We start from the raw sequence: 27,700 nt of genomic DNA, 5'->3' as shown, positions 1-27,700 counted from the left end.
GTTTGGAGAGACAGGGCTCCGTGATCTACTCATTTTGCCTTGCGATCTACCGGTAGATCGCGATCCACCTATTGAGTACCCCTGCCCTTGAAGCACGCACTGGAAGCTTTAAGCTAGAGCAGGGGTGTCCAAAGTTTTTGGCAGGAGGGCCACATAATCTCTCTGACACCGTATCGGGGGCCGAATTAAATTACATTTCAAATTTGAATAAATTTACATAAATGAATATATTAAAGATGAACCTAAATGAATGAATGAAGGTCTTGCAGTAGTTCAAGGCCTATAAAAGGCCTTGCACAAAGCAAGGCTGGCCTTTCCTTTCCTGCTGCTACTGCATCACAGACGTGAAACAACAAGCAGTGGAGGAAGCCCTCATCCCACAGCTCACTCGAGAGGTCAAACAGTTGCCCTCACGCTGAGAGCAGTTGAGTCGGGCCAGTGTGGGCTCCAACAAATCTCTGGAGGGCCAGAGGTTCATTGGAGGCTAGGGGCTCCCTGAGGGCCACATAGAGAGACCTTGAGGGCCGCAAGTGGCCCCCGGGCCGGGGTTTGGACACCCCTGAGCTAGAGTACAGAAATCACTGGCTCTATGGCAACTAATGCTTCAAGCAGCTACCAAGGTCTGCCTGACTTCTTCACCTGCCCCTGCTCCTAAACCAAGTGACACGCAGCTGCATTATCAGAATCCAGGCAGCAACTCACATTTCTGAAGTCCAGCGTTCATCTGCGGGTAAGAAAGCAGCGGGAAGGAGAGGTCGCCTGGTCCTGGCAGACAGGCCAGCATGGCAGGCAGCCGCTAGCACATGGGGCCTTCAGTCTTTTGCGCACTGCAAGGAAACGCAGCTCCACGTTAGAAAGCAGGCCCTGAAATCTTTGGAGGATCCAAGTTTTGCAATCAGGAAGGATCCAAGCTGTTGTAACTGGAATCATCCACCAGGTAAAACATGTAATTCTTGGTTAAAACTAGAACACTCACCTTTCAATTAGATAGCCCATTAAAGTTCAATAAATACAGGCATGCTTAGCTTAATGAGAGATGGTCCCGCATATACAGCTGTGCTCAAAGCACAACAAAGAGGCTCTTAATGAGTCTCAAATAGCCTGCTGCAGAGTGTGTATTAACAGAACAAAGAGGCTCTTAAAGCAAAGAGGCAATCTGTCTCCAGTAGCCTGGGCATCCAGTGAATGTCTGGCAGGGAGCGTCTGTTTACAAAACAGAGGCACTAGATTGGGCTGAATGTTTGTTTAACAACCTAACTGCAAAACAACAGGGATTAGAGAACAGGCATGTACAGGTGCGCCTCCATATCCATGGGGAGGGTTCCAAAAGGAACCCCCCCCTTGGTTAAGTGAATCATCCATATATGGACAACTGCTTCCCCCCACCCTCTGGAGCCAAAGGGAGCTCACCTGGCGCTCCCCATCCTCTGAGCCCAGCAGAAGCTGATGACGCCTGTCCAGACTGAGTCCAACAGTGAAAAAAAGTCACTTCCAGTTTCTCTGTGACGTTTTTAATGCCTTATAAGGCAATGTAAGGCCCTGGGAAGCCACCTTAGGTACCTGTGCACATGCACACAAAATGGTGCAGCAGCATGGCCATGAGACTGTTGCAAGTCAAGACTTTTCCAGTTCAGATTTCACCTCTGCCAGGAGCTCACTTAAGTGTCCTTAGGAAAGTCACTCCCTCTTGGCCTCAGCTTCCCAGGGCTGCAATATGGGGACACTACTACTTCTGTTCCTTGCAGCAATGTTGCAAGAACCCCTTCAAAATAACACTGTACACTTGAAGTACTCTGCACCCTCTGAAAGCACTACAGAAATTACTTTTGTTACCATCTGGCAGCCCGTTTGGGTCTAAGACCTGGGCCAGGCCAATTCATATCCAACCCATGATCAAGTCACTAATTCTCAGCCTCAGTTTCTCCAAGCTATAAAAATGCAAATTTTTCTAACAGGGGTACTTCAGAAATAAAAGGAATGCACTTTGTAAATAGAAGATATTAATAAATTAACCCACACACAGGCCATAGGGTGGCCAACTAAATACACATACACCTTTCTTGTCGGAGGTTGCGAATTCCAGCCTTCACACACATGCTCCCTGCCTTCACAAATGTGCACGATGGAAGTGCTGTAACATGCCACAATTAATCCTGGGTCTGTTTGAAAGGCTTCCCAACAGTTACAATAGACAGGACAGGGGTTAGAGCAAGAACAGGGGTATGTGGATTCCCTAGGAACAAAGAACAGATTTCAGATTCATGAGCATCTCTGCTTTATTATTATTTTTAAGCAAGTTTCTAGCCCTCATGGCTGTGAAAAAGAACTTGAAAACTTCTTGCTAACTCGTAGGCAAAAAATCCCACCAAACCTCTACACCAAACAACGCTCCAAAGATTTCATGTAGCAGCAGGATGTTAAAAGCCAGCAGTCCTCAACCCCAGGGCAACAATTAATGAAGGGGAAACGGGCCACCTTGAAGGGAAGTGAGAGGGCAAGCTTTAGACCTGAGACTGTAAACGTGCATGTCCAAAATTCCAAGATTAACTAGAGTCTAGTTTACTCACAGAACAGAAACTGGAGACTGTAGCAACCTCCACCTCCTCCCAAGCAAAAGCACCTTGTTCTCTGCCATGTTCAGCAACATAGCCACTTAAGATCAATCACATATTATGGGCTATTCTTTCATTCAGCAATTATCTGAAGTACAGTATCATGACTTCGTCCTATGGACCTACTACACGTAACTTTGCATGTCTTGCCATCTTTTTTTCCTGGCTTATTAAACAGTGCACCAGGACCCCACCTCAAAATGTGGTGAAACTGTGGAAAAGGTAAGAGGTGCTTCCTTGATTTCCCCCTGCTGTGGTCTCAGTTGGGATGGCATCTCCCCACATGCTATTTATGAAAGGAAAATAGTTTCCACTGTCTTGCCTGCCTTACGTCAACATCCTTTGTGGCACTTTCATAGTCTGAGGGCACAATTCTAACCAGGTCTACTCAGAAGTAAGTCCTATTTTGTTCAATGGGGCTTACTCTCAGGAAAGTGTGGTTAGGATTACAGCCTTTAAGCAACAGTAACAATGGGCTGCAATGATCAGAAAGGCAGATTTTTGTACCTACTAAAGGAGACCAGGAGAGGAGCTATTTAAAGGCTGCCCCAAAGCTATACAGTTCACAGCAGCATGTCAGCACAATGCCATATCTGAAGCTAGACTGACAAAGATAGAATGGGGGTACAAGGATGCTTGCTCCCATGGCCAGGTGCCTCAGAAATGGTACTTTTTCCAAGGGAAACATCCCCACCCACTTGCTGTGTACCTTTTAATTACAAGCTGAATTTTTGTTCCCCTTTCCAATCCAAAGTCTGGGTGCAGCACATCTAACTATTACAATCCAGAGTACCACATTTTAGGTGCTTAGATCAGGGGTCTATCCAGCCCGCGGCCAGCCTCTTGTCCCCTGAAAGCCTCTGGCCCACTTGGCCAAACATGACTGGAACTATGCTCTGGTTGCGCCTGGAGGGTGTGTTCAAGGGCCAGAGAGGCTGAATGAATGAGCCCATTCAGTCATTTATTCACTCATCTAAGTTTCGTCTCTAATTTATTTAAATAATTTTTATATTTAAATTTTTTTCCGGTCCTCAACACCGTGCCAGATATTTGATGTGGCCCTCTGGCCAAAAAGTTTGGAGACCCCTGGCTTAGACAATCAAAGAAAGCCTTGCAAGGAATTATGAAGGCTATTGGCAATAAAAAGATAATTGGATATAACTGGACTAATGCAAAAATGACATTGTCATGGGCAGGGAGCCAGATCTTGCCAGCACTCAGTATGCAAAACTGCTCAAAGATGACCATGGATGACTATGACCCTGCTTTAGGGCTTGCCAAGAGAAGCCTGTGAGATACAGGAAGCTGGAGTAGATGGGACTAGGCCTGATCCAGTGGGGCTGTTCTTATGTTCTTAAGCCAAGTTGGTTTGTGAAAGATGGTTCTCTTTCCTACTAATCATATGTATGCCAATTATAATGCATTATTTACAGAGCATCAGGATACACAGCGCTTTACAGAGTAAGGGAAGCAAAGATTATAGGTCCCTGCCCCAAGAAGGATGCAACCTAAATATTGGTCAGGTAGGTAAATTGCAGAGGAAAGAGTAACAAATGGGAGCACCAATGCAGTAATATGTTCTTGGGCTTTGTTTCCCTTTGCAGTGACGGGAGGATGAAGCCAAAAGCTCAGGGAGCCAAAAGTTCTGTGGAGGGACTGATGGGCAGCAGTGAATGGAGAGAGAAAAACAGCACTTTGAAAATGTTCTGGAAGGGAGCTCCAGGCATAGGGCAGAGCCTTAAGAAAAATGAAAGTCACGGGGTGCCTGAGGGCTGGCAGAATTGGAGCGGGGATATAAAGGAAAATATGGATAGAGAGGTTACAGAGAGGTTTAGAAGGAGAGGACAAGGAGTCTGTGCTGGATGCATCATTGCGCAGGGACTGGAATCACAAAGACCCTACTCTGCAACAGGAAAACCCAAACTTCCTCCCTCATCATGACCTCCAGTCTCTTTCTTGGTTGCTTGCAGTGGGCTACCATGTGGCCAACAGCTAAGAAGGAAGTGCCACTAACCTGCCAAGCAGGAAGTGCACGAGACAGATGGCAGCCCCCAAGATAGCAGGTCAGAAGACTGGCAAAATTTAGCAAGGGCAACAAATAAGACAGCACTGTTCAAAATTTCCTACCCTCCCTTGCCACAATGATTTGGCTGCCATGCTCCAGAGGATTCTCTGGGCCACATGCACTCTATGCTGCCCCACTAGCTCACAAAGAGACCTACTGGACTCCCCTTATGAAGGGGAAATGGACCCTAGAATTTAGCCAACCTCTGGCCCGCCACTCCATATTGCAGGGAAAGATCCAAATACTGGAGAAATGCCAGCTGCCTATCAGGAACACTTGTCTAACACTGCCAATACTCTCTTCCCCAAATAAGCTTCCAAGGAGTCCCATGGTTCCTAAGACATCATTTGAACATTACTGAAAGACTAACAGATTCAGCCTAGACTCAAGAAGTAGACCAGATTACTGTTGAAAGGGCAAAGCACACTGATGGTGAAGAAGAGGGCCACTAACTTGTCCGTTCTAGAATCGCAACTGCTTTTCCTCATGAGAAGTACACTACCTGTGGAGCACAGGAAACCAACAGGCAGCAGCTTCTTCTATGAAATCTGTGTGGGGACTTGGAGAGGGAAGATTTGAGCCTCATTCCCAAGGCCTGGTCTCCCTACACATTTCCTTTATACTAACAGACCAGAAAAAGGCTCCCCCTCCCTTGCGCTCACTCAGGTGGTGACTTTTAATTTTTAATTATTAACACTACTGTGCCCTTCCCCACAGAGCTTCCCAGACAAACACTTCAAAGCACTTCACACTCTGGGAAACAGCAGGGGTGGGTGGGGGTGGAGCTGCATCCATTGCACAGGTACATAAACTGCTAATGAAGCCAAAGAGGCTACCCTCAGAATCCATGCCAGGTTAAACGCCCAGGGACAGGAGATGGTCACCAACGTCATCCTTAAGTCTTCAGAAAAGCCAGCTGGTGCCTCCAAAACTCTCCTGATAAAATGGAACAGAGGAAGATGCTGCAACAAAGACCAGGGACATTTAAAGGTGCTTATTCGGTGTAATTTAGGCTGCTTCTGCTAGCTTGGGGCAGGGTGGGTGCTCAGTCAAAGAGAGAAGGCGACTATGCAAACACGGAAATCCACCACCTCTGGGAGTCCTCCTCAAAGGTATAAAAACAGCAAGCAAGTCTACCAAAGTTAAAAGACTGCAAGAACGGTTACTAGCTTGACTGTCTATATACACCTGTAGTCATTATGGCGATCAGTGACCTGACAGAGAATTCTCTCTTTCCTCTTTGTCAAACTGTCGTTGCTTTACTGCTTGGAGAAGACACTTCTGTGCCATGGCCAATCAGGCAAGCGGCTGCTTCCAAGCTGGTCTTAAAATGAAGCACGTGCCTGCATTGTCTGCCAGATACTGACACTGAATATTATATCGCAGAAGCGCACAATCCATGGGAGCTCAAATGGAGACGTTCAGCTCCTCCCACAGAGGACTGCATCTCCTGGAAAGGCCAAAGGAGCCAACAAATCACTGGCACTACCTATGGTGTGCACCTGGCAAGTACTAGCATGGCCTTTATGAAATCCCCTGGCAAGTTGTTCACTCCCAGGCAAAGCAGGATCAGCGTCTCTGGAGGGGATGGGAAAGTTGGGCTCTCCTCCTCTAGCCAGTATGCAGCTGGAATTTATAGCTCTGTCATTGATAAAAGCCTCTACAGGAACGCCAACCTCAGCTTCTTGGCACATCCTAGTTTGAATGGAGAGCCATTTATCAGCTCAGCTTTGAAAACTTGGGTCTGCCTCTAATGCATGCTCACACCACCCCTCACTGTTTAAAGTAATACTGGCAGGGAGAAATTCCAAGAGAATACACAGCTGACCAAGAAAACTTCACTTTCAAGAGAAACGGATCCCAATCCCCAGGCTGTTTGGTCACAGAGGGCAGTCACTACTTGGGACACTTTAAACAGCTTCATGGATAGCAAGCTATCCATCAGGTCCACCTATCAACTTCTGCAAGTGGACTTTTCTGGCTGAGGAAGCCTCAGTTTTCACCCCTCCTGATTCCTGGCAGCAATCAGCCACCTGACTTTGCAACTGAATTAGCTTTGCATCTAAGCAATGCATTATACTTCTGCCAGGCTTTCTTTGTACACCTGTTTTGGGTTGCTCAAGAAGCAGGTAAAGAAAGAAGAAAATGTGCTTAGAGACGCTGCAGTGCCAATGCCTCACTCCTGAGATTGGCTCTTAGAAGGTGATCTATGCAAAATGCTCTCAGAACTATGGGGCAGGGGGAGATGTATTAACTCTTGGCTTAATACAATGTTTTAGTCAGCACAATGGAAAACTATAAGCCTTACTGCTGGAAAGGAGCCCAAGGAGTTGCCAGGAGAAAGCTTGGTGGGTAGAGGTAGTCCTTCTTTACAAGGACTTCTTTATTAATCCTTCTTTACAAAATGGTCAGGTGCCAGCTAGATTGAGGCCCCTCTTCAAGAAACCCTCCCTAGACCCCATCCACCCTCAGCAACTGCCAACTCATTTCTGATCTTTTTTCGGCCAAGGTGAGACTGTGTGTGGTGGAAGTTCCTCCAGAGGTCCTTGGAAGAAGCAGACTGAAACCCATTTCAGTCCAGCTTACAGACTAGGTTTGGGACTGAAACTGCATTGGTCATCCATCTGTGCCAAAAAGTAGAGGGAAAGTGGAAGTGCCTCTATGTTGGTTCTTCTAGACTTCTTAGCGGCTTTTGATAAGATCAGTTGTGGTACCTTCTGGACTACCTTGCAGGATTAGGACTGCTGGGCACAGTTTTACATTGATTCCAGTCCTAGCTTGAGGGAAGGTTTCAGATGGCTTTGCTAGGGAACTATTATTTCATTCCTTGGCCTGCGGGGCCCACAGGATTTAATCTTGTCCCCCATTCTGCTTAACATCTACGTCAGTGTTTATCAATAGCTGTCCCCTACCATACTTTGCATTGTCTACCTAATGGAGGTACCACTAGAAGGAACTGGCAATGATGTCATTGCCAGTTACTTCCAGTTTGAGAGGCCAGATGTGACACAACACACAATGGTAAGAGGCTCAGGCCAAATAAGAGGGCTTTTCTGAGCATGCGAAAACCGCATGCTGGAGGTCCAACTACCAAGTTGAGCCTCCTTACCAGTGCTTGTCATGTTGCTGGTCTCTCTGCCAGAAGGTTTGGGTCTGAGGGTCCCATGTGTATCACCAGACACAACCTCAAGTACCATTGGTGGTATGAGTACCACTGGTTGAGAAATGCTGATCTACATGAAAGAGCAGAGGGAGATAATCTGGAGATTTGGGCTAAGGAGTCACCAGCATGCTCATGGCACCAGCTCTGCCTCTCTCCATCACCTGATCTCAGAAAGTTGGTGGAAGTTCTGAGCTAGGATCCAGAGGCAGTGATCGGCTAGACATGGACTAACAAACTGACACTTAACCCAGACAAGGCAGAGGTCATGCTGGTCAGTAGAATAGATTTTGGAGGGGTGATTCAACATGTACGTGATGGGATAACACTCCTTCTGAAAAAGCAAGTACGTAACTAGGAAGTGCTCCTGGATCCAGGACTCCTCCTGAAGGAGCAGCTGGCAGAAGTAGCCAGCACCTTCGCCCGCCTTCATACAATGTCCCAGCTATTGACTCTTCCTGGAAAAGTAGATGTGGCTACAGTTACTCATACCTCAATCACCTCTATTTTAGATGGGTGAAATGCATTATCTGTGGAGCTTATCTTGAAGAGTATCTGGAAACTACAATTGGTGCAAAATGGAGCAGTCAGACTGCTAATGGGGGATATGCTGGGGGGGCATGTGAAGCCCATCCTGCAGGAGCTACAGGGGTTGCCTACTGATTTCCAGATCAAATTCAAGGTGCAAACTCTTTCCTTTAAAGTCGTAAATGGCTTGAGACCCTGGTCCTTTAAGAAGCATCAGCTACCATATGAAAATACATATCCATGGAGGTCTTCTGAGGAGGCCCAGATCTGTATGCTGTCTCCTCGGGCAGGGCTTTTCAGACTGGGGTGTCACGATGCCCCAGCCTGTGGGCTCTGGTCTGTTTCCCCTTAAGGGGCGGGGGCAGCCAGGAGACAGGGAGGAGGCAGCAGTGCAATCCCCAGGACAAGTGAAAGTGGAGCAATTTGCGCTCTGCTTTCACTAAACCGGAAGTGGGGTGTGATCACTCCACTTTCACTTTTGAAGCATCGGGGAGCCCTGCGGACAGCCTCGCAGGGCTTCCTTCACCCCCAAGTAAGTGTACCCAAGCCCCTGCAGCCCCCCTGAGCAGTGTGTTCCTGGGGATTGCACCGCTGCCTTTCCCCTGCCTCTCCCCCCTAGAATTTACTGCGGTTTGAAAACCGCAGTCCTAGGGAGCTAACTAGGAAAGAGCCTCTCGGAGGTGCCCTCCCCCCCAGTTTGGAACGTGCTGGAAGCTCTAATACTCCCCATCATTAGAAGACCCTTAAAAAACTTACTTTTTCTGCAAGACTTTAGGATCATGATTATTACTGATGAGTGCTGCTCTATGAACCAACTATGCTATGTCATGCAAGTTTGATAGTTAGCTAATTGACCATCTTCACTGCCTTATTGTTCTTATAATGTTCTGATCCACACTGGGATCATATGATGAATGGCAGGATATAAATGGTAATACTAAATGCCAAAACCCGCCTCCGATTTGCAGAGGGACTCAAACGAAATAACACCACTAATCCAGGGTTAGCACCTACAGACTAATTCTGTACTAGGCTCCCCGATTCTAGAGACAAGATGCCTGAATCAAGAGGGTGTTTAAACTCTAGTACCAATCTGGTTTCTAAGGATACTGCCTCTAAACCTGAGCCTTATGTTAGTACAACTAACACTCTCCCCTCCAGGAAGGCCATAAAAGCTGTTATTTCTTTTGGCCTCATTACAGTTGCTGCCAAAGAGTTCAATTGCCTGCTATGCTGACCTAGGCGGAAAAAAGGCCCAATGACCACAGGCCGTCTCCTTAATTATCATTGGAGATCTAAACCATGAAATGGCAGAAAGAAGCCGACACCAAGCTCTAAAAAGTGGGCCACTCAGCGTGCTCAATCTCCCCCCCCCCCAAAAAAAAAAACTTAAGCTGCTTTGCCAGCAAAAATTTCCAACCAGCAACACTAGAAAGCCCATGGTCCCAGCCTTCCTTGCAGGGAGCAGACCTGTAAGTGACATCTCAAGGATTAAACTGATTGAGATGCAATTTGCTTAGCAACCATTCATTACAGCCTGGAGTTCAGAAATGGGCCAGCAGTCTATTCTTCCAGCTCCTCCTTATCAGTGCGGCAAACAGATAAACAGTCTCCAATGCTTCTTCTTGCCTTCTGTCTCAGACATGCTGTAAATGGCCCTTTCAGAAGTTCTATGGGTAGCTCAGAGTTCTCTCACAACCTGGAGGATCTAGTTTCATCAAGTACCCAAAAAGCTGGAAGGCTGTGGCTTTAAATAAGTGAAGCACAGATTATCAAGTGAATGCATTTTTTAAAATCTCCACACACACAGTCAACTAGAGACCCAATGATCAAACAGATGCAGTTCTTCAGATATAACTCTCAGGGGCTTGGCACGGCTCTTCATTACAAAAAATGCAATGAACGACCTTGTTTCTTCCTGGAAACATCAGAAGGGAATTGATCTCTCTCTTGGGGACTCTCAGAACTGTCCTCCCTGCTTTGATGGCACTAAGATCTTTCCTTCAACCTTTGGCTAAACAAGGCAGACTGGCTGGGGAAAAATTAAATCCTCCTTAGTAGCAACCTCCCTTTTAACCAGTTGTGTTTTATATATTTATTTTATAATCAACTCCTCAAAGGTTGGGGGAACTCTGCATGTGTATCCAAAAGATTTGTCTGTCATCACACGGAAAAGATCACCTTTGTGCCCTTTATTACTTAAGCTAGGCAGTCACCTGCTGACTGAGTTCTCCATATACTACCACTACAAATCAGAATCAGTGCATAAGCACGCACTGAAGGCACATAGTTCAGTGGCACACATTTTCACATTCCTGGCTAAAATGAGATAAAGTAGCAGGACAGACTTTGTGAAAGACTGTAGATGAGCCGCTGCCAATCAGAGGCAGCAATACTGAGCAAGGTAGACCAATAGTCTTAGGGCCCAATCCTATCCAATTTTCCAGCACCTGTGCAGTCACAATGCAGGCCCATGGTAAGGGAACAAATGTTCCCATACTTTAAGGAGACCTCTGTGACTGCTGCCCCACAACAAGATGCAGTGCGTGCCCCATTGGCACAGCAGCACTGGCACTGGAAAATTGGATAGGATTGGGCCCTTACTTGGAAAAAAAAGGCAACTTCAAATATTCACTCTTGCCCACCTGAATAGAAATACAATGGGTGGTCAAAAGAAGATAATCAACTTACATAATGCGCTGAAAGGCATCCAAACATGCAGTCAATTCTTACAGAAGCAGAGTTCTGATGTACAAAAGACACTGGGCATAAGATTACAAGGGGTTTTCCAGGGTCTCAAACAGCAATCCTTCTCAGTCACTGCTGAATGTGACCATTTTTAACTGGAGATGCCAGGAATTGAACCTCAGACTTCTGCCCTTAAGTGATAGGAATTGACCTTAGTTCCTGAATACACACTCCTGGAACACATTTTACAGATGCGGTTTTACATCCAGGTGGTTGGAAATGCAAATAGCCATAAGGCCTGCCAGAAACTACCTTTAATCAAAGGGTTGTCACAAGTCCAGCAGTGCGAGAATCCACTTCCTGATCTAGCCATGGCTTCAGGCATATCTGTAGGCCATTCACCTGCATCTTCAACCTCCAAAGCATTTTGTTTAAAATAGAAAAAACGGCAGCTACTGCAATCATTGCTCAACAGCACGGGGGTAACAGGTTTCCCCAAACACAGCAGGGCGACGCCAGAAAGCAATTACCGACTTCCTATTACAGGAGCTAAAATTGATGATGATCATGATGCAAGACTCCTGAGGAAAGAACACAATTCCAAGCAGACAAGGACCTTCACAGCCTACCAGAATAGTTTGGGGGAGGCGAGACGGTTGCTTAATACAGTGCAGCTCTCCAACCCCCAAAATGAGCAAGGCTGTTTTTTCTGCCTGAATGTTGAACACAGACTCTGCTAATATAACAGCTACTGTACTCTACTTTCTACCTGTCGAAGATTCTGTTGACCGCTGGCTGAGAGACAGAAAGATAGCTGCATCAAATTTTTTTTTTAGAATTTTCATCCTATAAAATTCATCTTCCACTTTTGGGCTTTTTGGGGAGAAGGGGTGCCTAATTACACCAGCGAGTTCCCAGCAGTGAATCCCAAATTGTTTGTACCAAGCAAGACATTAAAGAGTAAAGTACCACTTTTACAGAGGAAATGGCTGGCTGTCTCTTCAGTCTATTTATTGGTTTTCTCTCAGCCATCCTCCACCAGGGCTGGGCTATTCTGCCCTGTTTCGGTAATAGGTGTGGCTGGAGCATTTAATCACTCTTGATGGAAAGGCAGCAGAATTACCTGTTCTGAGCCCACCCCATGTTCTGGGCTTGCCTTCTTTTTCACTCATGAGACACACCCAGAAGAGTGATTTGCATGGAAAGAGGGGTTTCCTTGGAGGGCAAGTATTTCCTGCTCTTATTATTAGAAGACTGAACTTTGCGGGGAGGTGCACCTCCAATGCAATTCCAGCAAGGACATTTCAGTTCAGTCAGCTCTATCAAATCAAGTTACAGGTCACTTTTCCCCACCTCCTCTAAGCCAGCATCGAGTCATCACCACAGCGCGCTAGATTCAGACTGCAGAGGCCCAGGTTCAAATCTCTATTCGATTCTGAAGACATGTGGCTTTCTACCACATGAGTCATCGTGAGAATAAAAGGGTACTACTTCATGCATGCTTCCCTGAGCTCCACAGAAGGGGTGTTCAAGAATGCACACCCAGAAGAAGAATTGTGCACACCCAAAAGAAGAATTCTGCATAACTCAACAAGCTCACATTTCCTGAACTTTGAGAAGTCAGTTGCTCCACTGAAAAGTGAAATCTTAACCTTCTACTTTTCCTCATACCCCAAGATTCTGCAAGATTTACAAAAGAAATCATAATCAGGCCTCTGCTACAGAGAACCTCTGCACCCAGAATCTCTGAGCTCTGCTATCTGAAGCAGACTATGAATCACTTTTAATTAATATTTACCAAAGTGCCTGAAAAATTCCCTTGGCTTTTCTGTTTGTTGCCCTTGACATTAGTAATGCAAGTTCTCTGGTGGCTGAATGTTTTTAGGCCATTGCTCCTGGGGGGAGGGGAAGGGGGAGAGCTGCCAAACAACAGCAATTCCAAGGTCTAACTGCACATACATTATTCCCCCCCTCCTCCCCATTATACAGCAGTGGCCAGCTGGGTGTGAAGGTCCACAATCAAAAGTTTAAACTTTAAGGGTCAAACCAGACCTGGTTATGCATTTGCCCTGACAAGCTTGCATTTGGGGAAGGGGGATGCAGAAGTGCAAACGGCATGTCTCCTGTGCCCCTCAATCTGAACTGAGATCAGGTGAAGGATAGGAGGGCAGCAGCCCTAATTTCCACCATTGTCCCAATCCAGATCAGTGCCCTCCTAATACTATTCATAAGAAAACACAAACACACCAGGACAGACTGAGCTGGTTTGGTCCTAACATGACATTGAGGGTTGGAAGAAATTACCTTGTATATAGCTTGAAAAAATAACGCTACAAAAAAGTTGCAGAAAGGTATACCCAACTCCCTCCGCTCTCCCCAAAGAGAGGCGCCTTAGACCAGTGTTTCTCGACCAGTGGTACTTGTAGCACCTGTGGAACTTGAAGTGGTGTCCAGTAGTACACACAGGACTTCCAGACTCCCGCCTCCTGGCAGCGATGCCAGCAATGCAAAGCAACCAAGCAGCAACAGGGGGCCCAGTTTGGCAGGCACAGCTCCAGTGTGCACTTTGTGCACAGTTGAAAAAGCCCTCCTGTCTGCCTTAAGCCTCTTACCTATGTTTGTCATATTTCAACTGGCCTCCAAATCAGGAAGTGATCACCATTGCCAATTACTTCCAGTGGTACTTCCAATAGGTGGACCAAACAAAGTGCTACTGTTGGGGACAAATGTTGAGAAATACTGTCTTAGACCTAGAGTTTTCTGTGCTTTACAAGTGGATACTTTCTTTTGAGAATCAAGGGAATTAGCAGCCTTGCAAGGGAATTTGGTGGCTCAACCACTCTCTGGCACCTTTGCTGTCCCATCCTGCACAGCAGGGTTCTCTGGACCAATTAGTCCATATAACATAAATTCTGTAACCTGCATAAGTTATGCAGTGCATACAAAATTCTTTGTAAAAATTGCACAATTCTGCAATTTTAGAACCATGGGCATAATTTATAACTGCTTCTGCTAGTCATGGGGAGAGGAGTAATGGGAACACAGAAGCCCCTTTAAGGGGAAAGAACCATAGCCGAGTCTCAGAGCAAACTTCACATGGAGAAGGTTCAACCTCTGGCATCTTCCAGCAGACTGACAAAAATCCTTCTCTGTTGAAACCTTGGAGAACTGCTACCCATCAGTGTGGATGCCACTGAGCAAGAAGGACCAAGAGTCTGATTCAGTACAAGAGAGCTTCATATGCTCCTATGACCAGGGGATAGGGATTCTGGTCAGAAACGCTTCTGGCATAGATTATTTTACCAAACATAAGAAAACCTTAGAAACTAAGAAAAGAAAAAACTGAATTTCTAGAAAGCTGAATCTGTTCTCTCCGTGCTGTCCTACAGTGTAGATCAGGGGTGCTCAAACTTTCAACTCTAGGGACCCTGGACCTTTAAAATTGTGTAGGAGAGATAATTTCAGCAAGTGCAGCTTGTCATTTGTGGGATAACAAGTTGCACCTGCTGAAATTCTCTCTTCTATACACTTGTTAACAGTCCAGCATCCCTAAAGTTGAAAGTTTGAGCACCCCTGGTGTAGATCATGACTTTTGCAAGTCATGCCCTTATAACACTGCTTTTTTTGTTTGTTTGTCTTTCGAGAGTGGGTGTCTTGCCCCACAGTTATCTCTGCAGCAAGGAAGAGACTGCTTCTTGATCTTTCCTCTGCTCTGCACCATTCTTGCTTGAACCTGTGCATCTTCTGAAGGGCTGCCATATAGCCACATTTGCTGTGGGTGCACTGCCACCCACCTTCTAGCACTGTCACTCTAGGCAGCAGTGTCATGTGGTTCAACTTTTCATGATGTGAAGTACCACTGGTAGAAACACAAGGCTTTATGTGTTCTTATGCAGTAAGCCAGAGTTACTGTAGAGTTGAGAAACTGTGGCTCGGGACCCACCAGGTGGGTCATGAGCCAATTTCAGGTGGGTTCCTATTCATTTCAATATTTTATTGTTAATATATTAGACTTGATGCTACCATGGTATGTGACTGCATCTGGGGAAATGTTACAGCTCTGTACTTTTAACAGGCTACTATGTATATGCTTTTACCAATGATAGTAAATGGGACTTACCCCTAGGTAAGTGTGGGTAGGATTGCAGCCTAGGTTTTTTTAAAATTCCCCTGCTTGATGATGTCCCTTCTGGTCATGACATCACTTCCTGTGAGTCCTGAAAGATTCTCATTCTAAAAAGTGGGTCCCAGTGTTAAAAGTTTGAGAACCACTGCAGTAAGCCACAGAGCCGAATTTTTACAACTTGTAAACCTAAGGAATTTATTTTTACAGGTTTGCACACTCAGGCTGTTCAGGAAGCTACCCATCATACAACAGCCACACTGTTCTTTAAACTTTATCTTTTAGTACAGCTTCTGCCCTCATCACAGCCTAATTCACTGTTTTAAGAGTTCAGCCTGTAAAATTCCTTGAAAGCAAAAGACCATGGAAGGAGGAGAGAAACGAATGAATGATTAAAGGACCTTTAAATCTGCTCTTTTACACAGAACAGCACATCTTATGCACCTCTCCCCAAAATACTATGCAATAAATAAAGTAAGTTTTATTTTATGTTATTCATACAGAGCAGAAAGCCAAATGCAATGGAAAACAAAACAAATCTCAGCTTTATGAATGCCACAAACTTCAAGATGCAAAGCAAGGAAAAACTTCACCAAACCCAGTACATCACAGACCCCCAAAACATCAAGAGGCATCAAGCCAAACCAGAGGAGGTTGACAAGGTTGGGCGTGACCAATAAAATGCAGTTTCTCTTTCAGACATTAGGTGAAAAAAACAGGATGATCATTTTGTTCCAGCTTCTGCCTACTGGCTGCATCATATAAGCTATATAGTTAACCCTGTGGTTTTCAAACTCTCTGGGAGTTTGAAACCCGCAGTAAGTCTCTGCGGGGGCAGGGGGGAGGCAGCAAGGGCAGGGGGAATGCAGCGATAAGAACCCCAGGATCGCATTGCTCAGGGGGCTGCAGGGACTGGGGTGCACCCTCCAGTCCCTGCAGCAGCTGTCCCTATGTGTGGGGAGCCCTGCACGAGTGTCTGCAGGGTGCCCCACGTCAGGGAAAGGGGGGCGATCTGCTCTGCCTCCGCAAAAGCAGAGTCCCTGCAGCCCCGTCAGAAGGGAAAGCGAAGCGATTGTGCTCCGCTTCCGGTTTTGCGGAGCAGGGCACAATCGCTCCACTTTCACTTTTCCTGACCTGGGGAGCCCTGCCGGTTACGCCCGTTTAAATACCATTGAGTTAACTGGATGCAAGATTTGTAAATATCACTTGTACCTGCAGGACAACAAGGATCATCGCCCAGGTGACCAGGCAGGGGAGTGCCACCTAAGTTAGTTCTCATCTACTTCCCCCTTTTAGGACACTAATCCTTGTACATGTAAACAGCAGCAGTAGTTTAAAAACAAAAAAAGGTATTAGGTCCACATGTTTTGTGGACATATTTATACGGCTAGGTGAATTATCAAAACCCTAAAAGCATCCATGCTAATAAGGCCACAAAAGTTAATCACCCACACAAGTTCTTATAAACCTACTTGCATTAATGACCGACAAGAACTACTAACAGCACAAGCCTATGCATGTCTACTCTCAGAAGTAAATCCCACTGACGCAACAGGGCTTACTTCCAGGTAAGTGTGTTTAGGATTGCACCCTAGTATTTAACAACTAGGCAGGGAAGAATTTACACTTGGAGATTTATACTTGTAATCAGCGAGCAGGCAAGTGGCTGTCCATAAGCCTTTGTTAAGCTTCTTGAACAATTTCACTCCCAAGTCAAATTGAACAGAAAAATGAAGCACCGGGAACCACTTTTTAAAATGACACTCTATCAGGATCCACCTAGATGGAAGCTGGGGACTGAAGGAATACACAGTCAAGCAGAGTAGACAGTCTTACACTAGAGAGGCAGTTCCTTCTATCTCAGTGGGCTCCAAACTCTGGCCCGCGGGTCGGACCCAGCAGCTGTGAAAAATCCCTCCTCCACGTTAATGGAACTTACTGTTCTGTGGGGGAGCCTACTATTTTTGTCGCCAATCTCACCTAAAGTTTGAGCCAGCCAGCCGCTTCCTTATTCTGTCACCCCAGCATGCTCTGTGCCCAGATTTCTGGGAAGATATGGCTGGCCAGTGCAAACTTTAGGGGAGATCAGGGACAAAGACAGCATGCTCCCCAGCTGTAAGCATAAGCTCTGTTTGTGCCAGGGAAGGGATTTTCAGCGCACAGCAGTCTCCAGCTTGGAGACCGCTGTTCTATTTCATAGGAGGCTTCCTGTTAATGTTCTGATTGTGTCTCTGTAGCATTCAGGCTGCTTGCTTGCTTGTCTGTCTATAAGCTTGCCCACTTATACTGATCTGTATAAGACATGCTTGCTCGGAGCCATGGGTAAGAAGAAAAACAAAGGTAATCTGCAAAAGGGACCTTTTGAGAAACCCCAGATGACTGAATTCGTGGATATCGGATCCATGGATAAGGGATGCCTGTACATTGTTTATTCCATAAGTGTGATAAAGTCAAACTACACAGGCACTGACTTCACTGGAACTCAAGCAGTGGTTTGCCTTAATAATGTGGACACCAACATACAGCCCCTTTGGAACATGCAGGCACACACCTGGAGGCAGCAGAGTGTACACTCAGTAAAAACAAAGAGGCCCCATGAAGCTGGAAGGGTGACGAGCCCATGGCAGAAGCCAGAGATGGCAATGAAAGATAAACTGAGAACACCCAGCACAGGGACTATAAGAGGAGGAGAGAGTAACATGGTGATCTTGCAAAATACAAAGGATGGTAACCTTGGCTACTGCTGATCTCTTTAGTTTGCCAGGACACCCTCTGTCCATTCCACAGAACTCTATTTCAGGAGAGCTGAGTTTATCTTAGCTGTGAGAATGACAACAAAAAAGGAGGAGAGCACCAAAAGCAGTTCTTATAGTAAATTAAACAGGAAATGTTCTTTGATTAGTTGGAGGAGGTCATAAATGACCCACTCCAAATTTGGGCACTCACCAAATCCACCTGACTCCAGATTTAGCAATAATTAAGGCTGGGTTGGAAATCACATTCAGCTTCCCAGTTAGATTATCCACTCCAAGCAGCTGCTTCACTTTTGCAGACTGACTTAATCTGTGGATTTTTTTTTTAAAACAAACCTGAACCACCTTTGCTTTCTCCATATGAATATATGAAGCTGCCTTCTACTGCCAGATTAGTGGCACATCTAATTCAGCACTGCCTATACTGATCTGTAGTGGCTCTCCAGAATGTCACAGGAGTCTTTTCTTGACTCTAATTGGGGATGCCAGGAATCAAACTTGGGACAGTCCTATCCTCAAATTTTATTGTTTGTAAATTTCAAGGGTCAACATTTAAAGCCACAAAAGGACTAAATACGTTAAATCTTTGTGAGCGCTTCAGCTTGCTGGTTAAACAAGATTTACAGGCACTCTGATGGGATAATTTATCACATTTATATCCCATCCTTCCTTAACAGAGGCCTACAAAGAATTATTCCTTTTAACCACATAGCCACTCTAGGGGGAGGAAATGCTAAGAGAGACTCGCCTGGCCCAAGGCACCAAGCAGGGTATTGATCCCAAGTCTCCCTACTCAAGCACAACTCTGTGCTTCCCTATGCTGGCTCTTAAAATATACTGACAGCCGATTATTAAGATTAAGAATACTTACACACCACTTTTCAACAGAAAGCATGTTAAGTCACAAAGAAGTTTACATAGCAAAATAAATCAATGTCTCCAAAAGGCTCCCAGCCTAAAAAAGAAAGATGCAGAACAGGCACTAGCCACAACCACTTGAAAAGAGGCCATGCTGGGGTGAAGAGGGACAGTTACTTTCCCTCTGCCAAGGTGCCTCTTCACCCTGTTAGCAGACTGGGGGTCAGAGGCAAGACAAGGGCACTACTCCAGTGGTTCCTAAACTTTTTAGCACTGGGAGCCACTTTATAAAATGACACTATCAGGATCCATCTAGCTTTATGAGACTAAAAAAAAAGTTTAAATTTACCAGCCACTCAAGCCTCTGTTTTTATCCTTTTTCCTATGGTGGGGGGGACTGCCTTCTCAGCTCCACGTTCATCGAATTGGAACTCTTGTTCCATTGAACTCAGTGGCACTGAGTTCCCCTTTGCCTGGCTTCTGATAGGAGCTGAGGCACATTTGACTACTCACAAGTAAATGTGCGTGTGTGGCTCAGTTTTGCTTTCCTTAAGGCTCAAATCATTTTCCTTGGCAGTTAGAGGGGGACTTCCTTCTCAAGCATCTTTTGGGGGCCTGTGTTCATCAGATTGCAACCATTCATGTGGTGCTGAATTCCTCTTGGCCTGCAGCACAGGTGCCTACTTGTGAACATGCACATGTGGCTGGGTTTCACTTTCCATAGGACTCAATATATTTTCCTTATCACCCATCAGCTTGTCAGTTTCATGACCCACCAACAATCAGGTTGTGACCCATCTGTGGCTCCTGATCCACAGTTTTGGAAACACTGCACTACTTTACTTGCAAAGGGGTGGAATTAGATAGTACAGCTAAACAAGCTGTTTATTTGGCATTTGCTACAGTCTCAAAAACCCCTAAAGCTGTACACTGAAGCAGTAATTCTAATAACCTGGGGATACTGGAGAATGCAATTAACAAGCATTTTACTGCTAGGTCCTTGCCCCTCACCTAACATGGAACTACACAAGCTGCTGCAGCAGCTGACTACTGGGGTTAATCTGGAAGTAAGAGTACTTCAGCAACATTCCCATGACCACTTCATTTAACTACTGCTGCCTCTCTCTTCTGCTCAGCATGGAGGAGCAACATTTGCTCTCCCACAGTCCCTTGCACTGAGTTCAGGGAGGCTGCTGCCTTTTGGAAAGGACATTTTACCCTGTGATTTCTTCCTAGGGGGATCAAAACTAGTTACTGCCTGACTCCTGCATCTTCTACACTATCTTTTTCAATCAAAGGAAATTGCACAACATTATTTTCAGGTCTTCCAGCAGTAATTTGAGACCAATTTACAGCTGGTATCAGGACTTGGGCCTGCAGTCAATCTTGAACTACTGGCCTGAGGGATGTTGGGTGAAGATGCTGCCAGCATGCCACCGCCCAGCTATGGCCAAATGCAGGAAACTAAAGGATAACCAGCTGGGACAGGCACTTCTTGAACAATAAGGCCAGGTGAAAAGGTCTGAGCCCTATACAAGCATCTGGTCCAACTTGCTCATTGACCTGAGCAATCAGGAGAGCTGGTCTTGCTGCCTGCAAACAATCTTTGCCTTGCCCCAGGAGTCATGTACAATACCCAGTCAAATGCAAACTCTGCAACCACAGACTTAGTGGCTGTCCAGTTCCAGAAAGGCTACCTGTGTGTTAACCCACAACAGTGTGGAACACAGTGAAAACCCCCTGCCTCTGTCTGCAAACCTAAGACATAATCTTACTGCAACCCTACTTTTATTTCACAGCAGGAACGTGCTTACTTTTCTGAAAAAATGACCTGAACCAAAGCTGTAACAGCAGCAAAGCCCCACGAGGGCGTTATTTAGCATCACCAGTATAGCCAGATTAACCCCAAAGACATTTGCTTTGGAGTTAAACATGACTGCTTCAGATCATGCACAAAAATCACACTGAAAAAATAAGCAAATAATTTAAAAAAACATGCACATAAAAACATTTTATGACCAAAATTATGTCTTGCCATGTAATCGAATGAAGAATATAGGCACATATCATCATCTTCATTCAGTTTTCAGGTTCACCTGAAGAGATCTCTGTAAATTGAAAGCTAGCATCTAGCACTTCGAACGTGAACCTGCCTATTAAAAAGTTATCACCTCACTTGCCCTGTAACTTTTTATTTCAAGATCAACATAACTGCTAAGACTTCTAACGGCCATGCTTGACCTTACATGACAGGCACTTCACCCTTTTCCCTCTGGCCATTTTTCCAACCAAAATTGCCTCCTCCTAAGATAGCACTTTTCTTCACAGGAGAAAAAAAAAGATACAAGTCACACAATTTCCCATAAGCATCTCCAAGCCTGTCTGATGAATATTCCTTATACAGTACTAGGTTTTTAAAAGATGCAGGCTCCTGTTCTTTGTCACCATTTTAAAAGCACTCAGTACCCACGACACGTTTGCCCAAAGGGCAACCATTTCCTGTCATTCCTTTGGTTAATTCTGGCTTTTTAGTTCAGTTCTCTCATCTCAGCCATGTGATCCTCTCACTTCTGATTCACAGGCCAGATAGACACCAGCACAGATTAATGAGGTTTCTTCAAATGTTTTCAATTTTCCATGCTTCTCTCTTTCAAGCAAGGTTCACGTAAGGTTGTCCCCAGCTTCATCCTTTCTCTTCCATAACAGCAGCCCCCCTGGCCCCCAACACTTGATCTCAAGTAAGTTCCTGAAGAGGGTCAGACTTACTGTAAACTGAAAAAGCAAGCATTTAAAGACAATCAACAGTCCCTCAGACATTTCTGAGTTCCAACTCACCCATGGTACAGCCAGTTCAGTCCCTCCCCAAAATTAAAAATCATTTTTAAAAAAAGAACAGGGGGCAGGCATGCAATTCAAGCTTCCATGACTGTACTTCTCAAACTCAGAATAATCTATGGCACAAACCAGCATCACTAATAGGAACTTCTGTTAATTTTGTCCTCAAGGAACACTGAGAGACTAAAAAAAACTTTTTATATGTTGTCTCTGCAAAGACCACAAATGCCTTTGTCTTAAACAGCTGTGTTGAGTTTCACTATATGCTGCATTTGCCAATATTTCCTCTTCCTGCTCCATGTCAAAGGAAATTGATTCTTATGTTGCTGATCTATTCTAGGAGGACCACTCCTTGCTTGTCATAAGCCCAATTCAGTCAGTTTTGCCGACTTTAAAAACTGTTTTTAAGAGTAGAGAAGGCTAGCACACAGAGAAGCCTGTGTTGGCTTGGTCATGTCGTGAGAATGGATGATGGCTGGATCCCAAAGGATTTCCTCTATGGAGATCCAGGGAAAGCACCCTACAGGTAGACCACAGCTGTGATACAAGGACATCAGCAAGAGGGATCTGAAGGCCTTAGGAGTGGACCTCAACAGGTGGGAAACCCTGGCCTCTGAGCGGCCCGCTTGGAGGCAGGCTATGCAGCATGGCCTTTCCCAGTTTGAAGAGACACTTGGCCAACAGACTGAGGCAAAGAAGGAAGGCCCGTAGCCAGGGAGACAGACCAGGGACAGGCTGCACTTGCTCCCAGTGTGGAAGGGATTATCACTCCCGAATCGGCCTTTTCAGCCACACTAGACGCTGTGCCAGAACCACCATTCAGAGCGCGATACCATAGTCTTTCGAGACTGAAGGTTACCAACTAAAAACTGTTTTTAACAGTAGAGAAGGCTAGCACTATGTTCATAGCAATGAACCAGAAAGCTTGCTGAAGTGTAGCAGTAGTCCATGTTGTTTCAAACTGAGTTCTGGGAATTCTGGAGTTCTTTGGAATCAGAGATTCCTCAAAGAAAAAAAAAATCAATCACAGCAGATGAGCTTCCCTCAAAAGGCAGCTTTTGCAACATCTTGCCCTGCAAAGCACAGAAGAGCTCTATATAACTTCAAAGCCTGCCTATTTGTAGAGCAATACAAGTTAAATTAAAAAGGCAGCATGCTTCAGGTTTTTTGTTTTCAGCAAGACAGGTGGTTTCAGATGTGTTCCAACTCATGGTCTGAGCAAACATGGGTCAACAGCAATACTTTGGTAGATTCTTTTACAGCACACACAGGTTTCTCAGTAGATAAGCCAATCTGGAAAATATATGAACACTGAAGCTGCCTTATACGGAACAAAACCGTTAGTTCATTTACCTCACTATTATCTACTCTACGCTTACTGGCAGTGGTTCTCTTGGGTTCCAGGCATGGGTCTACATCAGGAAAATGAAAGAGTTAAACCTCAGCAAGACACCTTGACCGGAAAGGCCATTTTTCAATCTAAACAGTTTACCAAAATTTTTACACAAATTTTGCAAATAAAACCAAAATGATGTAGTCCAATTTCTTGCTAGAAGGGCCCATGTTCAGGGTAGGATACATCCCAGACACAACCATAACATAAAACTGTTATGCCTAAAACCTGGCCTTGTTTCAGCCTTTGCTCCTAAGAATCCATTTCTAGTGCCTAGAGTTCTTCCTGTTCTGTCCATGTTGTTTCTTGCCTTTTTTTTTTTAATCTATGAACAGACCTCACTTTTCTTCAGTGAGTTTAAGCAGGTGCTCCAACCCCAAATGACAGTACCCATTCTCAACATGGCACTGGAATAGCAGTAGCCAACTTGCTCACCAGGTCAAGAAGCCATCCTCTTTTAAACAGTGCCTCACTCACAGTATCTCAGTTTTGCCTTTCAGGAAATCATAGAAGATTGCTCCTGTAGTTAGATATGCTCCTGAGACAACCATCAATTAAAAATTCACTACTTTTAACTAATGATATGAAGACACTTCTTGGCTTCAGACACAAAGTGGGAGGCAAAGAAAAGGCCCCTCCTAACTAGGCAAAGAAGCACCTTTTAGATGCTTCTCTTCTATGGGAAGAAATAAGGAAATAATAACTGCCCCTTTTCACCCCAGCACAGTCTTTTGTTCAGTAGCCATTTGCTGGAGTCCTTGCTCACTTCAAACTTAACCAGATTTACTCAGAGTAGATGGAATTCAAGCTCTCTTTACAGAGCTTGAGCCTTACATTTACTCAGATGTAAATTCTTGTGAGTTCAAACAAATTTAGTCCTGAAGGTTACTAACCTATACACAGCCTTGAGAATAAGCCTCATTGAACTCAGCAAGGCTTATTTTTAAATTAACATGTACAAGACCAGGTGATAGGCAGGATAATCATTCCTGCCATTCTTCCTACTCTCAAGATACCACACACAAATGACATGTATTTCTACAAAAGTTATGAGAAAGGAGGGACAATATATTGGTTAAAATGGGGGAAGAGTTTAAAAAAGGCCTTAAAATTGTGGCATATTTTATGGAAAGTCACCAAAGGTAATTAGAGGCAATTTTAAAATTATTTTAGAAAGGGTTTAACAAGCAAACTCCTCAGGCAGCCAAGGTCAGCAATGTCTCATGGGCTGCTATCTTATACATACCTAACTTGGAAGGAAATAACAATTGAACAAAGTCAGACTTTTTCTGAGTAAATGACATGACGGGGGGGGGGGGTGGAAATCAGAGGCTAGCACTGCTATTTAGATATGTTAATTTCCCCTATTCTTAGGCCTAAAAAAAATCGAGTTTAGGTCCAAGAAGTGGAAATACTTTTCTTGTCTTGAATATACAACTCCATAGTCCTAAAGCCTAGTTACAAACTGACAACTTTATATCTATTTGGTAACAACTATGGTCAATTCTTGAGGGTCATGTTAAGTGTCCAGTATCAAGGAATCGGTCTTCCAATGTCAAGGAATTCCTCATCCCAGTATCTCTCACTGAGGTAACTTTCTGTGTCACTCAGAATCTTTCCAGCAAGTGGCATTCTGTGGAGAATGTCACTTCAGCACCCACCCTCCCCCCCAAAAAACATGCAAAGGTGGCAGCGTCCTGGGAACAAATATGCAGACAAGGACAATTGCTACCTGCAGCAGAACTATTACCACACATAGTGGCCTATGGGGCTAGAAGAATTTTAGTTTGTCAGCACCATAGTGCTCAGAAAGTATTCAAACCCTTAGACACCAGAATCTCACTGGATCTCAGGAGTGCAAGCGACTCAGCACCAGAAATTTTACCCAATTCTGGCAGCATACATGTTGCCTGAGGGAGAGGCTTAGTCTACAACAGACAGGAGATAATCTGAACTGGCTTTTCAAGCCAGATGCAAAAAAAAGCCTTCCAGCAAGGCCAAGAATGGAAGTAGCAGCTTGATTCAAGCTACCTCAGCTCTCCATGACAGAACTGCCCCTAAGGTGAGTAAGTATGGAATGTCACACATTTTCAGGCATGTGTGCAATTTCTGTCTCAAATGGCACCCCTCCTTTAAAAAGATGCAACATACAGCTGGATAATACAAATGAGACAGTAGATTTCAAATGCAATTTAACATGTTGCTTGGTCTTTAAGCCACTGATTAAAATACACTATAGGATCTATTCCCAACATTTAAGTCTAATCTAACGTTTAACATTCAGTCTAGTTAAGCCAGTAGTCGACTAACAGATGAGAGGATACAAATTCTTTACAACCCCTGAAGATGCATTCCACAGCTGAAAGTGAAATGTTGGGACTTGATCCTATAATGCAGTGTTTCTCAAACTAGGTCATGAGCCAATTTCAGGTGGCTCATTTAATTTCAATATTTTATTTTTAGTATGTTAGACTTGATGCTGCTATCATAGGTGACTGTATTTGGGGAAATGTTACATATCTGTACTTTTAACAGACTACTATATATATGCTTTTAACAATGATAGTAAATGGGACTTACTCCTGGGTAAGTGTGGGTAGGATTGCAGTTTAGGAGTGTTAAAAATTTTCCTACTTGATGATGATGATGTCATGACATTACTTCTAGTGGATCATGTAAGATTCACATTCTAAAAAGTGGGTCCCTGTACTAAAAGTTTGAGAACCATACATTATAGTATAATATACAGTATAGTATAATATAGAATAATTATAAAATAATGTGTTTTAATCCGTGACTTAAAGACTCAAGCAACATGCTTTAAACTTATCCAGCCATGAAAGCCTTAGTATGTTTGTAAAATAGATTTCCTTTTGCTAACCTAGATGTGACCCACCCCCTTGTCCTGTTTGTCTCTGAAAAACTTGCCTAATCAGATACTGAGCAAGACAGAACTCAGAAAGGACCCAGAGTGGTTTAGGGACTGTATGGAAAAGTAAGATTACAAAATTAACCCACTTCTGCCCAGCCTACAGGTGTACACATTTGATCCCTGTTGCGTATATGCAACATTGGGCAGAAATGGTTTAAGTTTAGATGAAGTCAGACAAGCCTACTCTCTCAGTACAGGAAAAGGCACAGCAGTTTGAGAAAGGTGACTATCACTCAGCTGCTCTCCACCACTAAAGGACAGGACCTTGCCTTGCAAAGATCTCATGTGAGGGTCTCTTTCACCCCATCCGCAACCGACAGGACCATCAGATGACTCCATGCCAGAGGATGGAACCAGGATGCAACTGACACGGCTGGCCTATGCAGTGTCACCACTCTGGGCGCACTTGCCAAGAGCGTCTGAATTCCTGCCACCAGACAGGTTTGTGAGGTGCCCTGAAAAGAGGAGAGAAGGGTGTGACCCCCAATGTTGGACGTCCTGTTCCTGTTTTGTAAGAGGCACACAGCTGGAGGGAGCCTTGCCCTCCACATCAGCAGGAAGGGATGGGGTTTGGGGGGAGGCTCTGACACATCACACGAAGAAGGGCTGACCGAGTCTTTGGGGGGCTTGGAATGAAAGGGTGGGGGGGAGGTGACTCACACAACTCGTACAGGGAGCAGAAGAGATTCTCCTCCCACCCCAAGGGCAGCCGGCCCACATCCCTCTAGGCACATCCAAGACTGTGGGGCAAGGTGGGGGGTGCCCCCTACTGAGTGGAGAGTGCCCCACACCTAGCCTGACAAGCAGGGCTGAGACCCCTTTCCCCAGCCCCCTCCACCACCCCCTTGATCCCACTCACCCCATCCACAAAGAGGGTGGTCTTTTGAGAGGGGGGCCACAAGCACCAAGGTGGGGGTGCAGGAGGGGCCATCTAAGGGGGGAGAGGAGGAGGGACTAGTAGCCAGGGGGGTGCTGAGGGTGAGGGTGCAGGAGGGGCCATCTAAGGGGGAAGGGGAGGGCGAAGGGGCCAGTAGCCAGGGGGGTGCAGGAGGGGCCATCTAAGGGGGGAGGGGAGGGGGAGGGGCCAGTAGCCCGGGTGCAGGAGGGGCCATCCAGGGCGGAGGGACCAGCAGCCTGGGGGGGTGGGGGTCCCGCTGGGCCCTCAGCCGTCCCTCCTGCCCCCTCTTGTACGAGGGGCTCCGCCTGCCCCCCACAGGCCCTCTGGGGGCGGCCCACCCGCTTGCTCACCGTGGGAGCCCCCGCCCGGCCCTCATGGCGCCGCCGCTCCCCGCCGCTGCCGCTGTCGCCGCCGCTTCCTTCCCCCTCCTCTCCTCTCCTTCTTCCCCTCAGTGCCGGCTCAGCCGCTCCCGCCCCTCTGCGCATGCGCCGCCGCGTCCGGCCTAGCCGGGCGGCCCCAAGGGGAGGGTCACAGGCTCCTCCATGCGGCGGCCGCGCACTTCCGGCTCCCCCTCGAACGCGAGGAATCTCCCACCCGAAGGGAGACTGGGCGAGGCTACAGAGAGCCGGAAAGAGCGGCTCGCGCGCTCCCAGCTGCCCCTGGAGGCGCTCAAGCCGCAATCGGAAGTAGCTGTCACTCTAGACTTTTTCTCTCTAGGCACCTGTATGGCGGGGTCGTCGTTCGCATCCTCAGATTGCCTTCCTGTTCCTCAGCCATAGACTTAAATAAAACCTAGAGTAACCGTTCTTCTGTCCGCAGCCCGCATTTCCTGGTTCTCCATCCTCAAGAGTGGTA

The 27,700-nt window shown here is 45.8% G+C and overlaps 1 protein-coding gene across 3 annotated transcripts in view; it reads right to left on the bottom strand.

Moving 5' to 3' along the window:
• The window catches only part of FAM222B (family with sequence similarity 222 member B), a 34,597-nt gene extending 7,313 nt beyond the window's left edge, over window positions 1-27,284 (bottom strand). The window contains exons 1-2 of one of the 3 annotated variants that reach the window (XM_066636385.1): window positions 27,196-27,284; window positions 703-827 (exon numbers count right to left, since the gene is read on the bottom strand). In XM_066636385.1, coding sequence (XP_066492482.1) covers window positions 703-784 — 82 coding nt within the window. In that variant the 5' untranslated portion in view covers window positions 785-827; window positions 27,196-27,284. Of the gene's footprint in view, window positions 1-702; window positions 828-27,195 lie in introns of those variants that run through there. The other 2 variants (XM_066636386.1, XM_066636387.1) reach the window with 2 other exon arrangements.
• Between the last annotated feature and the right edge of the window lie 416 nt (window positions 27,285-27,700).

This window comes from Tiliqua scincoides, chromosome 8 (genome assembly GCF_035046505.1).
Source record: "Tiliqua scincoides isolate rTilSci1 chromosome 8, rTilSci1.hap2, whole genome shotgun sequence".
Lineage (NCBI taxonomy): Eukaryota > Metazoa > Chordata > Lepidosauria > Squamata > Scincidae > Tiliqua > Tiliqua scincoides.
Note: the sequence above shows the minus strand (reverse complement) of the source record. Positions and strands in the feature narration are given on the sequence as shown.